The 17439-nt window shown below is 40.0% G+C and overlaps 1 protein-coding gene across 1 annotated transcript in view; it reads left to right on the forward strand.

Annotated features, from left to right (window-relative positions):
- LOC119791088 (vesicle-fusing ATPase-like) overlaps positions 1–17439 on the forward strand; it is a 39993-nt gene that overhangs the window by 21214 nt on the left and 1340 nt on the right. The window contains exons 9-20 of the mRNA XM_038296941.1: positions 1789–1988; positions 4627–4792; positions 4953–5027; positions 6890–7077; positions 7491–7586; positions 8513–8669; positions 8761–8894; positions 10834–10900; positions 10991–11070; positions 12132–12266; positions 13259–13372; positions 17288–17343. Of these exons, the coding sequence (XP_038152869.1) occupies positions 1789–1988; positions 4627–4792; positions 4953–5027; positions 6890–7077; positions 7491–7586; positions 8513–8669; positions 8761–8894; positions 10834–10900; positions 10991–11070; positions 12132–12266; positions 13259–13372; positions 17288–17343 (1468 nt within the window). The remainder of the gene's footprint in view (positions 1–1788; positions 1989–4626; positions 4793–4952; positions 5028–6889; positions 7078–7490; positions 7587–8512; positions 8670–8760; positions 8895–10833; positions 10901–10990; positions 11071–12131; positions 12267–13258; positions 13373–17287; positions 17344–17439) is intronic.

Below are 17439 nucleotides of genomic sequence, written 5' to 3' on the forward strand. Positions count from 1 at the left end.
CTGATGATACTGCCACCTGTGGACAAAGCGCAGAGCTGCAGCACTCATTTGCTCGTGTTTGTAGCTTGCACTTGACCTTAAACAGTTTTTTGTCTACTTTTTTTACCTTACGGTGAGTCGCCATTGGTGTCTGAGTTCAACTGGATGCCAGTCACTTCTGAGTATCCACAAAATCCATCTTAAATATAACGCTTTGATTGTTTGCTTAACATGAACGCGCTTGATTTCACATCGGCCGAACGGAGCAGGAACTTCTGGCCCGAAGTAAATTAAGAAAAGTTATCTTTTGGCTTATATATGCATCAATGCTGGACTACTGAGGTGTCAAACAAAGTTTTAGTTATAAAAGTCAGATAAAAAAGGCTGTTCTAAAGATATTTTTCAATAAAAATGTACATAGTGCCTCTTTAATCATGATTAATTAATTATTGAAATAATTGTATAGCTAATTTAGTGACCAACCAATCGTTAACTTGAGTATAGAGACTCTAAAACATTAATTAAAGCTATAATTATACTATCATTGTAAAAAAAAAATACTTAAGCATTTAGCATTCAAAATGGTTCACTTTAAAAACTGTGTAAATCTTCTTTAAGGAACCTTTGATCATCCGATTATTAATCAATTAATCAAAAAAGGATCAAATGATTAATTAGGTACTCCATTTGAACTGTACTGTATTATTTATAAGTCAAACTGTGTTTATCTGTGAGTCCATGTAAAGGCAGACAAGATAATAAATTAAAGGAAAGTCCCTGAATCAGCTAAACTGGAATTGATCAAACAGCCAAAGCAGTGTCCTTTTATGGGCACGCCACAGCGATGACTAAAATCCCTGACAGAAACATCTGCACGCACTCATTAATAAATCTCTGACAGCTGTCAGATCACATGATGATTCACTCAGTAAAGGACAGCAGCTCGCTCTAATGAAAGCCATGAGGTAGACCTGTTTGTGACTCAGACCCACAGCCCTTCCTAATCCTCCATCATACCACCTAGAAGTCTTGGGAAAACCTGTTGGGACCTTTGAGTTTGGCAAATGGGCTCTCTGCTAATCAGAGAGTCGTGCCCGCTGCGCTGTGGGGCAGTGGTGGTGAGTTGACCTTAAGCTGGGTGGCTGTGTGCAGGAGCTGCCCTTTGGCTGCAGCCAGGTGGCCTTCGTAATGAGATGGCGTGCACCGATAGAGCTTCCCGCTAAGGGTAACATTTTAATTGCTATTCATGTGGGGGGTTGTAGCAGGTGCTGACAGGGAGGCGTTCCTGCTAAAAGTCTGAAAGTTTCACCTTGTCTCCCCTTTGCTCCCAGAGAGGCGAGCAGACGGACAGAAACTTCAGAGCTTTGTCTTCCAAAGCACAAAAACAAGCACATCAGTTTTCCCCGCCGTGCTCTGCCCCGTCCCACCTGTCAGCGTGGCTGCTTTTCCCTCAGCACGCCCAAATGCCATCTCTGATGGTTATCTGGGGCTGCTCAATTAGTCTGGGCTAAATGTCACTGGGCAGGTGCAAAATGCCATAGAGCCGTTCATCATATTTACCATGAATGAGCAAAACTAGGAAAATAGGTTCTTTTATTACTGCTGGGCTGTAAAACAAAGATAAACCAAATAGATATATTTTTCCAGAACCATAGAAACCTTCAGGAAGAAATCTCCCTGACAGGTTCCGCTGTCTATCTTCCTTATATTCTCCCTTTTGTCCCTTTTTTATGTTTAAATTCTTTTTCTATAAAAGAAGTCCTCTGTGCTTAACTTAACACTTCCTCTTGTACGCGTATCTGTCTCTAGGCTGCAAACACGTGAAGGGTATCCTGCTCTACGGGCCTCCAGGCTGCGGTAAAACCCTCATGGCGCGGCAGATTGGCAAGATGCTGAACGCTCGAGAGCCGAAGATCGTCAACGGTCCGGAGATTCTCAACAAGTACGTCGGAGAGTCAGAGGCCAACATCAGGAAGCTGTTTGCAGACGCAGAGGACGAGCAGAAGAGGGTGAGAGAAAGATAAGCTTTCATTCTGAGGAGGAAAAGATCATCTGCTGTTCCTAAAGGAGCCTGCATTTTTCTTCAATCCATTTATTTTGTCATCAGTTTCACAACTATCTCAGGAGACATCAAAAGTCAAAAAGTTGAATTTGATTATCCCAGCCTGCTAAATGAAAACAACAATAACTAATATCTTCAGGAGTGGAGAGATCTGCCCTTTCACCAGACGTAGCTGAAACAACTTTTACAGGTTTTTTTTTTTTTTTTTTTTAAAGGGGAGAGAAACTCTGCTTAAAGCCCAGCAGTGAAGGCTGGCCTGATCAGAGTGACACGAGCGTCGCTCTTCACCACCTAATGATAGGCTGGGCTCTCCTTGACCCCTATTTAGGCCTCCATACACAAACACACACACACAGGATCCAGTGTGTAATATACGCAGCCCCACACCTGCCTTAAATGCTACGTCAGAGTTGACAGGTCTGTAGATTAAGGGATAAATCCCCCACCCCCCACCTTCTCCCTCTGTTTCTCTGTGGACAAACTGGATTCCTCTCAAATCAGATAAATGTGATTATACATCTCAATCCACTGTTTACAACTCATCAATTATAAATATTTAAGTCTGTCTGCCTGTGATTTGCTCTGAGGAAAAAAAAAAATTATGGTTTTGTGTCAAAAAAGTTATCTTTTCTAAAGGTTTTATCACCTTTGGATCTTTTTCTCACAATATTTACATTAAAAACAACTTTTCCATTGTTATAAATCACCACAAGGTAGAATACAGTTGTAAAGTGGGAGTAGAATGATCAAATCCAGCAGGCAGACAGTAAAGCATAGTAGAGGCAGCATCATGTTGTGGGCAAGCAAGTTAGTTGGAGTTTAAATGAAGGGGAAATCCTGAAAGAGATCTAAAATCATTGGGTATTACGGTTATTGTGGTGCCTCAACAAAAGAATAATTTCACCCGATCACTTTTAGATTATGTCAGGTTGGGTTCTAGCTGGCTTGGGCATCTGCTTGGGATTAGGGGTGTAAATAATAATCGTTTTGTATCGATGCATCGACCCAACAGCCGACGATCTGATGCATGGATATGTCCGCAAGAGTATCGATTCATGTTTTTTTTTCCCCTTATTTTTATCCATTTGCTCCTGGGCGTAATTCTCCCTCCCGTGCTGCGGTGGCGCTAAACCTATTTTGCCCTCCTACCTCGCTTCCTGGTTATACTCTTACAGCAGTTTGTTGCAGTAAGCTTCACACAGACATTTTTAAATTATGCCCAATATTGAAGCGTGGTCTGAGCTACACACTGGGTCTAGATACGGCCGAGGCGGTGAGGAAGTGGGGGCGAGTTTAGTCCGACGATGGAGGGCCATGAGGGCCAAAAAGAGCAGAGATCCAGGTGGAAAAAGGGTCCCAGCGTTCTCGCACACCTCGCTCTTCTAGCGGGTCAAACTTCACTAGTTGTTTTCTGCAATTTGGGTCATAAAAACAAATCCTCCTGTCTGCGGCACTGTTTGCGGTCAGCTACAATTTGGGAGAGGTGCAGCAGAGCGTCTCTCAAGGGGGCGGGGACGTCTGGAGCCGAGGTATTGAATTGCACTCATTGCACTGATTTTGCGCAGTATTTTTTGATGCAAAGCCTTTCAGAATCTATAACACGGGGGTATTATTATTTTTCAGTGAATGAGGTTTTAATACAAATAGGTGGAGTGCAACTTTTCTACTTCTGTTATTTGCTGTTGTTTCTGAAAAAAAAATGCATAACGATATTACAGCTTTCATTGACTCATTTCGAATTTGAAAGATTGTCTAGCCTGTAAGGTGTAAAAAAAAAAAAAAAAAAAGAAAATAATTATTCGAATCGTATTGTGGTGTTTTTTTGAGTATCAAAAATAATCGAATCGTTGGGTCAGGAAATCGATACTGAATCGAATCGCCATGATGGATGTGATTTACACCCCTGGTTATGATGCCTTCTAGACTCCTCCCTGGTCAAGTGTTCCAGGCACGTCCCACTGGGAGGAAGCCCAGAGGGAGACCCGGGACATGCTGGAAGGACTATGTTTCTCTGGGCCTCCCTACTGAAGCTGCTGCCCCCGCGACCCGACCCTGGATAACCGGAAGAAGGATGGCTGGATGGATTTTAAAGGGATTAAATTTAGTAAATCAGCACAAAGTAGTACGAAGGTGTTTTAGAGGAGGAAATCTCCTTTCGCAATCTTTTTTAGTTAGATATAATAAATGTAAAGTGTGGGTTTTTAGTCAGTCCTATTTTCTCCAATGTTTCCATCTCAGTGGGATGCATAAGGAGGACCTGTGTTTTGGATCATGATTCTGCTGGAGGGTGAACCCACATCCCTTTTTTTGTTTATGTAGCTCCATCCATCTTCTCATCAGCTCTAAGCAGCTTCCCTTTCTCTAGTGAGATGGTTTGTAACAGGGTAGTCTGAAGTGTTGGTCTTCACTAAATTTTCTCCCCTAAATCCTTCCCAGAAGAGCTTTATATTTATCTTGTAAGGTTGATCTTTCTGACAGGCTGTTTTTTGCATGAGGAATTGAAGAGGACCTCCCTGCTTGAAGATGCAGATGTTTTCAGATAACATCAGACAGCTTATATAATCTTCCTCCTTTCGGTTTCGCAGCTCGGAGCCAACAGCGGCCTGCACATCATCATATTCGATGAGATCGATGCTATCTGCAAGCAGCGTGGCAGCATGGCAGGCAGCACGGGGGTCCACGACACTGTGGTCAACCAGCTGCTGTCCAAGATAGATGGAGTGGAGCAGCTCAACAACATCTTGGTCATAGGTGAGAAACAGTCTCACTTTCTCTCTGAGGCAGAAACTTTCACACTCAGTAGGCTCTGCAGCGTCCTTCCTGACCACCTGCACGCTATCTCATCTGTGTCATTCGTCTTCTTCCCGTGCTTCCCCTCCCTTCCTGCTATCTCTCCATCTGTCTCCCTCAGGTATGACCAACAGGCCCGACCTGATAGATGAGGCCTTGTTGAGGCCGGGAAGACTGGAAGTGAAGATGGAGATCGGTAAGAAGTGAACCGCCGTGTATTCTCCCAACAGGAATTTATATTCTCCCAACTATAACACAAAAAAAATATTAACTGTCGAGTAAGTGGACAGTCATTTACATACGAATATTTTGGACCCATCTGTTTCTACCTGTTATTGCTACAGATGTGTTTTAATATGTTTATCAAATCCAGACAATAATAAAATGAAGCCCAGACTAAAACAGAGCAGTGAGACCCCTCAGCTGTTCCTCATTAGTTGGAGCTTATTCATTCAACCTGAGCGCTGATCATTTAGATTTTTTGATTTTATTAATTATAAACATTTCAGCAGGGATCACTGCTGCTTCCAATGAAGGAATAATGCATAGAGCCCCAAATCAGAATAAGTAATGTAGGAAAATAGGGAGAAATAAAAACAAAAAAGCTTTTATTTGTTGGTACATGTAGAATGCAGTAGGGAGAAAATGACATTAGGAAGGAATGGAGTTAACTCTGCTAATATTCCCATAATCTTTGAATATCTGTAATGTTTAAGAATAAAAAAATGGATGCATGTTTTTGATGTTTTTGCAAACAAGAGACAGAAAAGTGTTGCGTGCATCATGTTTCAGCTTATTTTGTGAGACTTTGTACAGCTTTGTACTTCTTTTCTGCAATTAACTGGAACAGAAACTTTCCACCCTTTGATTTTAGTTGGGTTTAAGTCTGGACTTTGTTCGCATTTTCTCGGATGAATAGTATTTGATCTTCTCTGTATTGAAGGCTTTTTTTCCCCTGCTCTGACCAACTTCCCTATTCCAGCAGAAGATGAGCATTACCAAAGCATGATGCTTCCACCACTATAGTTCACCAGAAGGGAATTCTATCTTCAGGGTGGCGTTAGTTTTCCTCCAGACATTGTCTTTAGGAAAAAACTTTAAGGTTTCTTTCATTTAAAGCACCTCGACCCACTTGTTTGCTGAATCCCTTCATCATTTATTAATAATTTCTATAAGTTGATCTTTGTTTTTCTAAAAAGGGGCAAATTAGTTGAATTCAAATCTGAATGTTCTGTGAAAAAATCCTTCCACCTGATCTGTGGATCTCTGCAGCTCCTCTAGTAATAATGGAGCTTTTGGCTGCTTTGCTGGTTATTATACATTTTTATTATTTCCTAACTTGTATTTTCAAGGTCTTTTTTAAAAGTGCCACGGATATGAGCTTGGAAAATGACAGAGATCTTAGAAAGGTGGATAATTCGATCATCCATACTTGGTTTGTTTTACTGTGTCATTCGATAACGCTGATGAGGTCTCATCCAGTTTTAACCCTTATAGGAACTCAGTGAAATACTTTGAAAATCAAAATTTCAAGCCATCAGTGTCATTGGAATCCAGCACAAGATCTTATTACCTTTGTAACATTCCAAAAGATATGGATATTTTGACAGTAAAAATAAATGTCAATATAATAATAAGAAATGCCAACTTGCCCCAATATATTAAGAGTAATAACAAAAGTGCTTCTATAAGAAATTCATGAAAAAGTAAAAGAAACACTTTTTTTTTTTGTGGTACAACATAAACTTAGGGGCATTAATGCTGATACTGGCACTTACATTTTTTTAGTTTATAAACCTAAAATAAAATATAATTGTTAACTAGTCTTATTAACTTTTTAACTTTTCAATTAACTTTTTTAACTTTTTTCTTGACTTATATATATCCATTTGTAAGGGGTATGCAAGGGATCAAAAAGGCTAACTTGCCCTATAAAGGGTTAAAATGGAAAACTAGTTTTAATTTGAAGCTCTCGTGCAACACTTGGTTTTAATCAACAAATGGTTCAAACTGAAAAGATCATTACAATATATTTCACCATTTCCTGCCTTTCTGCAGGGTTACCGGACGAAAACGGGCGGATCCAGATCCTAAACATCCACACAGCCAAGATGCGTCAATACAACCTGCTGGCCACCGATGTGAACATTAAAGAGCTTGGTGTGGAAACTAAAAACTACAGCGGAGCTGAGTTGGAGGGACTGGTCAGGGCTGCGCAGTCCACTGCCATGAACAGACACATCAAGGTACAATTTTCTTTATCTTGGTAGCTGTGGCCCTTTTCCAGTCATACTTGGCACTTAAAGCTGGAATCAAACCCACTGTCTGAAACCTAGAGGGGTGGAGGTTCTCACTTAAGTGATCTCCACCCCCCCTTCCAGGGCCGTACCCTCAGAGCAGCAGATATTAGTGGGCGATGATAACTGACAGACGGGAGCTGTAGATGTCTCTGATGGCTGTGACGTTTTTCTTCACTCCTATGAGCAATTATTCTTCCCTCCCTCCCCCCATCTGACCTTTTCTCTTTAGTGGGGAACATTGTCTGATGACATGTTGAACTATCCACATGTGCCATATTTCATGGAAGAGTGGATTAACATCGAATTTGATCAGAAAAATTGTTTTTAATGGTCCTGCTTATGTTTTTGTGCTGTTTCAGGCCAGCAACACGGTGGAGGTTGATGTTCAGACGGCCGAGAAGCTGCAAGTCAGCAGACTTGATTTTATGGCCTCGCTGAATAACGACATCAAACCGGTAAGTTGGTGTGTGGCTCTTATTTGTGTCTTTCCTGGTTGAGAGGATTAGTGACCGGAAATCCCAAAGCGACTGGTTTTCACCATATAAAGCAGCAAATCTCATTGACACAGAGACACTATAGCCTTTTTTTTTTTTTAAGTTTTCCAGGAAATTATTTGCAGAATTAAGTCAATATGATTGATTTACACATTTAGATCATTTAGATTAATTATCCTTTATATCTTTGTGTAGCTTACCTGCCCCTTTTTTTATTCAGATATGTTTTTCTTTTTATTGTTATTATATATATAGTAATTTTCCCTTTTCGCTTTTAGAATCAGTCTGGCCATCCACTAAAGCCTATACGTAATATTTTTGTTAAAAATGTTTTTCAAACAATAAACAACCTGTAACCCCAGCTTGGCCTGTCAGTAATAATGTTGTACGGAGACCATTTTAAACTGATAAAATGATAATGGCAGCAATGCAAGCACAATCTCTTAAAGACTAATGTATTTTGATTTTTAGAGGACATTTTACAATAGAACTGGAGGAAATGCTTGATATCCAAAATAAGCAACTAAAAGCATAAAATAATATGATCTCTCAAAGTCCCCCCTTTTCTGTGGAAAAGAAAACCCCAAAAAAAAAAAAAAGTAAAATGGAAATAAAAACCTCTCGGCAAGGACGTAGTTTTCAGTTTCAACAATGTTGTCCACCTTTTTGGGGGAGAAGCTAATAAGGGGATGAACATGTAGTAATGTTTTATCTAACCAACGAGAGCAAGTAAGGATTAAGGATAATTTTTCCCTGACTTTCTGTAGTTAAAGATTGCTAAACTTGTCCAAAATGTGTGGATGAAAGTAGCGCTAGCTAGAACTTTGTACTAAAAACTTTGTTGTTGCATATAACATGGTACAAACGTTATTTTTTGTGTCTTCCAGGCTTATGGAACCAACCAAGAGGACTATGCCAGTTATATCATGAACGGTATAATCCGGTGGGGTGACCCAGTTTCAGCCGCCCTGGAGGATGGAGAGCTGCTGGTCCAGCAGACCAAGAACAGCGATCGCACACCACTGGTCTCTGTGCTCCTGGAAGGTAGAAAAGCACAGACTTAATACGATTCAAACACACAAGATTAACCTTATTTTTCTATCTACGCTGATTATGAATCTTTATTCTTTCACAGGTCCACCTAACAGCGGGAAAACCGCACTGGCAGCTAAGATTGCTGAAGATTCCCAGTTCCCTTTTATCAAGATCTGTTCCCCCGACAAGATAATCGGACATTCTGAGATCGCAAAGTGTCAAGCAATAAAAAAGGTGTGTCTTATTTCCAGTAAAAAAGAAAAATCATCATGGTTTGGTTTTTCTTTGCCGCTGCTGGTTTTAAAGCCAAGCAGGGAAAAAAACGGCAACACACTAAATGCAGGTGAATTTAATTTGTGGAGGGCAGCACAGCCACTGCTAGCAGCCATTTTGATGGGTTGGATTCTATTTACCTTTTAATTGAAGTTTTAATAAACTTCATCCAAAATAATAAGCAAATCCAAATGTGACTTTACAACACTACATATCCCATGAGCGCCCCTTGTGCACACTATGTGGTCATTGGTCCATTCGAGACCGATGTCGCTTCAGAAAGGCATTCCCTGTGCAGAACAAAATTATAAATCTGTAATGGTGCATTCAAACCTGCAGTCCAGAGAGCAGACAAACACGAAAAATGATGATAGGAAAGAAAAAATAGCAATTTAACTCACTGTTTCTAACTTGGTCATTTTATCACTATATTTGGTGACTTTTCAGAACTGTTCTTCCTCAGAGTTTAACGGTCATCTTCAGGGAGCACTGAGCTCCCCCACAGAAGCAGACGTGAAATTAAAAGCAGCTCTGCAGCCAAAGTCTACAGGCAGAGAGAAAAGTGTTTCTTCTCTGTCTAAACCAGGATCTAAATATATTATTTATTTCTTTTTTTGAAACAGTCGTATCAATAAAGGTCCTGCAATTAATTCATGCAAAACCTCATCCGCTGTACTCCTCTCCTGATTTTAAGTTGAATTTAATAAGATTGATTTATGTAGCTTTGGTTCAGGTAAAATAATATTGAATTCTCAAAATGACCTAATAGAGTTCTTCTTTACTTTTAAATGTATTTGGTGTTTTTAATCACTGATATTGATATTTCTCGCTTGGCTGGATTACTAAAACTGCATTGTTTTTTGCAGTTTAAATATTTTATTCCTCTACTACCTGAGCTGTATACTTGATGATGACCTGTACTATCTGTTAAATGTTTTATTTAGTTTGATGGGTCAGTACAAGGGTCATTGACATTTTGAAAAGTTGTAAATCTAGTTTAAGTGAACTTTAGAATGCTATAGTCGGCTTTAATCGTATAAATAAACTTGTGGCTTTTGAAAATGCTGAGTGACTAGTAACTTTGGTAAGTCACTAGCCACTGTGGCCAATGAGCAACACAGCTAATTCAAAAAGTAAAAAAACCCCAGCTGTAATCAAGTAATGCCATTTTTACATGGCAGGCCTTAATGCTTAATTACGATTTTATTGTGAAATTAGATTCTTTTTTTCTGCATGGGCATTCAGACTGCTAATTAAATACGGCCACCAACAGACTTCTGTCTGATTATGCCCCACAGGTGCAGTAGGATAACAGATGTCAGCATTTCTGTGTTATTTTGAGTTATTTACAGCATTATGATTGCATCATAATGAGACAAAGAAAAGTAAGAGAGAGCAGAATTATCTACGATGTGTTTCGATGGAGCAGTGGTGTCAGTCTGGATGTTAATGATGAGCATTATGACAGCAGGCGCTTTAAAATCTATCAGATATGTATCCAATTCAATGCCACATATGGAAGTCAGACTGCCATGAAAAGGTCAGATACGAGCCTAATATTGGTGGAAAAATTGTATTTGAGTTGGATTTGCCCTGAATTGTTAACATAGAAAAAGAATAGTTGCTGTCACCGGGCAGATTAGTGGCTAAAAGAACTAATTTGTTTCAGCATTAAACAGAATCGATCAGATCTGCCTGACATCACCACTCGCTGATCAGGGCGTTCACTGCTGTATGTAGATCATGGCTACTCGTTTAATCAGGGCAGGAACGGGGCTGCTGCTCACAGCAAAATTCAATGAGGATTTCTTAGACATGCATGAATGAAGCAAAATATCACTCATCCCATCCCATTTTCTGTCTGATTTTAATTGTTTATACATATCTGTTTTCTCAATAGATATTTGAAGATGCCTACAAATCCCAGCTGAGCTGTGTGTTAGTGGATGACATTGAACGCCTGTTGGGTACGAATCTCATTCCTCAGAAATTTGTGAAGATATATATTGTTTTGTTTATCATATTCCTTTTTTCAAAACGGTCTTTTTTTTTTTCAGATTATGTCCCAATTGGTCCTCGTTTCTCCAACTTGGTGCTGCAGGCTCTGTTGGTTCTCCTGAAGAAACCTCCTCCGCAGGTACTGGAGAATGGAGCTGTGTTTTCCATCTCTTCCTCTTTGTGGTGCTGTTAGTCCTATGGTGGCAGAAAGAGGGCAGCAGATCTTATAGATGCCAACACAAGGTCTTATGAGGAATTGATGGAGGTCCTTGGCTGCAACTGGCATGTGTGAGCGACTGTGTGAGGTTATTAGCAAATGTTTTGCTCCCGCTCTGTTGTGCTCAGAGTGAATGGTGGCGTTACAGACCAATTTCTCATAGCTTCTTTGGTTGTAGTTTGTTGTTGTGTTTGTAAATGAGGGTATAACCCACTATATGGCTGCTTGAGAAGTGGCGCGGGGCCGGGTGTTGAATGCCTGGGTGCAGAGCTCCTCCGGGGTTGTAAAGCGCTGAGCCCAGCGGGGTGCCTGGGGCCGGGGGAGGCCAGGGGGACACGGAGGAGAATGGGCTCTGTAAGAGAGCCAGGACCTGGCAGCGCCGCCGCCTGTGTGGCACCTCATCTGCATGCAGCATCACAACCCCCCACGCCATGGGGGGGAGCGGGCAGCCATAATCCCCCTGTCTGCTCACCACTCCTCTGCTTCTCCTTCCTTCGTTGTCTGCTGCTGGTTGTCCTCCAGCTCCTCGGCTTAGTCTTTGTCTTTTTTTGCTCATGTTTGTCCTCCGTGCTGTTGTTTTCTGCTCTTATGTTCTATTCATCTATCTCCCTTCTGCCCTTCATTTTCTTTTCCTTTTGCTTTTGTTGTCCCTGAGATCCTGTTAACGCAGATCACAGTCGTGAGAAAGAAATTGGTAACATTAACTTTAATGTCCAGAAACCTTAAATTTAGTGAAATAATAATCCAGCAGTATGATAATTAATAATCACTCAGTATAACGTTTTTTTTTTTTTTTGTTACGGCATCAAAGTCTCTTCAATGAAACAGAAAAATCACAAAGTTTACATCCATGTTCATTACGCATTTTTTCCCCCTCTTTCTCCGTATAAATGTGGGGTTTTAGGTTTTCAGATTTTAAGAAGAAAATAAGGTTGTTAAATGGGTGAGAAACAGAAACCGATGAAGTCTTGCTTCCCTTTCAGGGGCGTAAGCTTCTGATCATCGGAACCACAAGTCGTAGAGACGTGCTCCAGGAAATGGAAATGTTGGACGCTTTCAGCACCACCATCCACCTTCCCAACATATCGAGGGGAGAGCAGCTCGTGCAGGCCCTGGAGGTAAAACATGCACGGACCTAAACATGGCAGGATAATTTATTAATGAATGTTCCTGATAATCAGGCTTTCTCTCAGCCTGCTTCTTAAGCACAGATCTTTAATTCTTGGAGGTTATCAGGGACTTTCTGCTGGTTGTTATAAATATGATGACTTTGAATCGAGAACAACAGATAAAAATGTATTTTTTTATTAAAAAACTGTCGAGATAAACAGACTTTCCACATTTAAAAGACACAATTTGGAGAAAGTTTTTTTTTTCTAAGTTCCAAACTATGCACTTTTTTCATCATCAACTTTATTTGTGGAGCGCTTAAAACAGCTACAGCTGAAAACAAAGTGATAAACATAGCTAGAAATAATAACACACAATTAAAGTATATATTAGAACATAAAAATAAAAAATAAGGTAATAATAAGAATTTGTTTAAGCTAAATAATTAAAGTCACAATAGGTCATGTTTTCCTTAACATACATTCAGAATTCAAGAAATTACTTCAACCAGAAATGTATTTTCTATCTATGTATTTTTCTATCCAGTAATTCATTTGAAAAAGCAAAGTGTGCATTTATGCAAAAAAAAAAAAGAAACAAGGAAAAAAAAACATAAAGATTGTTTTTTTGGGGGGCGAGAAAGCTTTTCGATTTTAGATTAAATAGTTTAATGGCTCTTTGAATTGTACAGCTTATTGACCCTTACTTAAGAAAAAAGACATGGAGATAATATAAGATTTCTATTTTCTGTCATTTTTAATTTTTTTATATTTTTGTTATATTCAAATTTTTATGAAAGCCTAAACCATGATTTTTTTCTGTGTGCAATGAATATAATAACTTATCAGTTTTACTTCACTGAATTAATATTTTTCTAAAATGTTCATTTACTGAAATTGACTTTAATACATGAGGGTTATAGATTAAAGAATGTTTTTGCCATATTTGAACAACTTCCATATTTTATATAGCTTATACTGTCCTCTTTGGCTGTCTTTAGCTTTTAGACGCTTTCCAGGAGAAAGAACGGCTCAGCATAGGCAAAGCTGTGAAAGGCCAAAGCTTGTGGATCGGCATAAAGAAGCTGCTCATGCTGATTGGAATGGCTGCACAGGTATGGAGCCCCAAGTCACTTTTATTTCATGTCTCCATGTGTTTCTAATAGAAACAATCCCACTTCAAGAAAGAGTTTTTTTATTCAATCAGAATCTGCTGATATTCTATACATATTTCTTCCATCCATCCATACATCCATTTTCTGACACACTTATCCCTGCTGGGGTCGCAAGGGATGCTGGTGCCTATCTCCAGCTGTCAATGGCTAAAATGGCAGCGTACAACCTGGACAGGTCGCCAGTCCATCGCGGGTCAACACAGAGACAAACAGGATAAACAACTGTTCACACACACACTCACACCATAGGAGAATTTAGAGAAGCCGATTAACCTAACAGTCATGTTTTTGGACTATGGGAGGAAGCTGGAGTACCCGGAGAGAACCCACAGATACACAGGGAGAACATGCAAACTCCATGCAGAAAGACCCCAGGCTGGGATTCAAACCCAAATTCTTCTTGCTGCGCCACCGTGCAACATTCTCTACAGCCCTAATTTACAAATATCGCATACCTGAACCTACTGCTATTATTGCATATAACTAGTTTATAGAATACAGACAGAAGGATCGGGGGTCATCTCTTCATTTCAGCCCACAGGGATTATAGAGGATTAAGCTCTAGAGACTGAGATGACTATGGGAGAAGGTGGATTTTTATGATAAATATTACACATCAATGTCCTGTTCCAAAGGTTTTCATAATTTCTCCCTGGCTGAGAACACAGGATTGATATCTAAAGCAGTCAACATTTCAAATCTAAATGCAGCAATCAAGAGAAGGAAAGATAATCAGTTAATCCGATACCAAAGCAATGTTGGAAATCTAAAAGCGATCTGATTTTTCAAGCAGCTTCTCAGCAGATAAGAAGCAGGCAAAGCAACTTCAAGGAGCTGACAGGATCTAAAAGATTAACCTTTCTTTATCGGAGGCAGGTTTCATCGGAGCTAAAATGTGATGTTGAGATTTTTTTCAGACTGATGTCTTTGGTTCGTTTAAACAAATTACTTTTTGATTGATATTGACCACCGATTTAACTATCCTGTCTTTTTAGATCATTTGTTTATAAAAAAAAGATTTCATAAAGTTTTTTTGAAGAAAGAAAACCCACTTACCCCTTACTCGAATTTCTTATATGTGTTTGGATGGATGAATGGATGCTTTAAATAAATTTACTTAATACATTTTTTTTAATGTTAGGTTGTGCTGCTTCAAAACACCCTGAGTTTATTTTATAGGGAAAACCTTTTTATATCTTATTCTTGGCTCCAGGTTTGAATGATCCTTCCTCATTTTGCTCTAAAGCAAAGATTTGATCCACATCGCCTGTAAAGCAGTTCCTTCACGTAAACCCCCCCTAGATTCAGAACACATGGACAGAACTTGGAAGGCCGAGCAGAAACGGTTTTGCAACACCAAATCAAACTGGATCCCAGCAGCTGGGAGGACTGTTTGTGAACTGGATTGCTCTGCTCGACAAATCATCCACAGAGCCGCAGGGTTTTTCATTCCAGCTTGCAGATGACAGGTTTTTGTCCCCAACTGACAACAAACTAGCCATGAAGAGCCGAGTGTCAGCCAGATGTTGAGGAAGAAGAGAAACAGGTTGCTCCAAGTCAGACCACACTGAAAGTCGGAAATTTAGCTCTGAATATGAAATCCAACATGAGGACTGATTGGTTTATGTCTTCCCAAACTTCACTTTTTACCCTGCACATTTTCTAAAGTCTACACACCCCTGTAAACTTTAGTTTCCTCCTTTACATTTTGTCAAATTACAAGCCAAAAATTACATTTATTTTGTTGAGATTTTGTGTGATTTACCAACTCTGTGGGATTATAAATCATTGTTTGTAATTTAATCCCCAGCTGGTTTCAATTCAGCTGTTTGTCAGAAATAATTAGTGGACACATCATGAAGAAAAAACAAATGCAGCTGACGTCAGGGATCAAGTTGTGATGAAGCTTAAAAAAAGGTTAGGTTACTTTTCCAAAGCTCTGAACATCTCAGAGAGTTCTCTTCAATCCCATCAGTTAAACTGATAGATTGGGAAATTAAAGCTCTGCTCAGATAGGCAGCTTATGTGAAAGAACAGTTGGACATGAAGCCCACAAAGAATTGCCAAAGGAAATCAATTATTGAACCAAAACCATGAGGAGGGATGTATACAGATTGTAACAAGGTCTGTAATGAACCCAGCAAGATGTTCTGTTCAGGTAAAACCAAAACTAAGCTCTCAGTGTTAAATGTTGAAGAAAACTACCAGTGAAACCCATAAAAACCCCATGATCACACTTGGTGGAGGGAGCTTTACACAGGGGGAACATTTGTATTCCTCAGGGACATAGGATCTAGCCTCGTGAGACCATCCCGATCTCGCGAGCTTTCAAGGTTTCACTCGCTAATCAGTCTGGAGACTCTCCGTTGAAGAAAATTTGGAGCCGTTCACCAAATGAACGTCCAATCAGCGTTGGCTTTGAGGCGGGTTGAGGTGTGACGCAACGAGAATCACGACAGTTCAGTCTAAATGACATGGCGGCTTCAGCCGATGAAACTAGCGTTAGCGTTGCTATCGAGCAAGTTTTATCGGAATTACAGAGTATTTCTTCACTGAAAGAAGAGCAAAACACTGCTCTGGAGGCTTTTCTCAGAGGAAAAGATGTTTTTGCTCTTCTCCCAACTGGTTTCGGCAAGAGTTTGAATATATCAATTGGCTCCTCTTTGTCGTCGCTCTGTTAGTACGTCATATGCTTCGTTGATCTGATTATCTTATTTGGCCCGTCTATCACCAACATAGGCCAATCAGCTAATCAGTATTTTCTCCCCTTCCCAAAATTATTTCTACGGAAGGTTTCCAGATGGATATGCAGAACAAATCCATCTGGCGGAGTCCGGTTACATAGGATCTGGTTAGTGGAAGAATGACGGATCTAAATTAAAACAATCCAGTAAGAAGACGTGTGAAAGACTAAGATGGAGATTCTGCTTCAGCAAACAGTCTGAGATACTCTGATTTGGTTTATATCAAAACATATTAATGTGCTGGAAGACCTAGTCAAAAATTCTACAAAAAGTGGCTCAGGGATACACAGGGATTGTAGATATGCATGTAGATTTTAGTTTTCCTTTCAGTGGACGCCATGCACCACTTTTTGTTGGTCTGTTACTTGATGTAACTAGTGTTGCCTCGATACTGATACCAGTATCGGGCGGGGCCGAGATCCTGCACTAAAATGGTGGTATTGGTATTGGCGAGTACCAACAAATAGGGTACCGATACCATTTTGACGGCAAAAGTTTATTCAACTATTGTCACCCATTCCAGATGGCAATAAAAAGTTCTACTGGATTCACATTGTATTAGTCTCTTTCCTGCTTCACAAAGGTAGGCAGCAGCTTGACAAAGCCATGATGGCAATTATTTTACATCCAAGTCGTATGCAGTTCATATATACACACACACACATCAATTTCAAACAGATGGGATCGGTATCGGCCAATACTGCACAGCCAGGTATCGTGGCCAAAAAAATGGCATCCGTGCAACACTGCAAAATGTTTAAAGTTTTACCTGGTTTAGATACCTTTGCAAAGCACTATATTTTGTTTTTAATTTGAATGGACGAAAAAAACACCTCATGCAGCATCATCTCCCTCCTTTGACTCTGTCATGTGCGGGGCGGCGGCCATGTTTTACACCCACTTTACTCTGTGGCCTGAAAAAATGTGAATCTGAATTTCAGAGACATACTGAAAAACAGGCTTGCAGCGACACCCCTCCGCACTCCCAGTTTTCCTCTCACCGCGCTCCCCCTCATCACATTAGATTTGGACTCCTCTTCCTTCTTGCACAGTTTGGTCGATGGACACAAAAACAAAAGCTCTCCTCTAATAGTCTGTTTCTTTCCTTCAGATGGATCCAGACTACAGAGTCAGTAAGTTCCTGAGTCTACTAAGGGACGAAGGAGGGTAAGTGTTGTTTTCCTGTTTCCATGACACTAAACAAGCTCACCATCAGCCGAGGAACACTAATATTTATATATTTGGATCATTAAATTAAGTGAG

Source organism: Cyprinodon tularosa, unplaced genomic scaffold (assembly GCF_016077235.1).
Source record: "Cyprinodon tularosa strain WSP-4 unplaced genomic scaffold, ASM1607723v1 ctg38, whole genome shotgun sequence".
NCBI classification, from domain to species: Eukaryota; Metazoa; Chordata; class Actinopteri; order Cyprinodontiformes; family Cyprinodontidae; genus Cyprinodon; species Cyprinodon tularosa.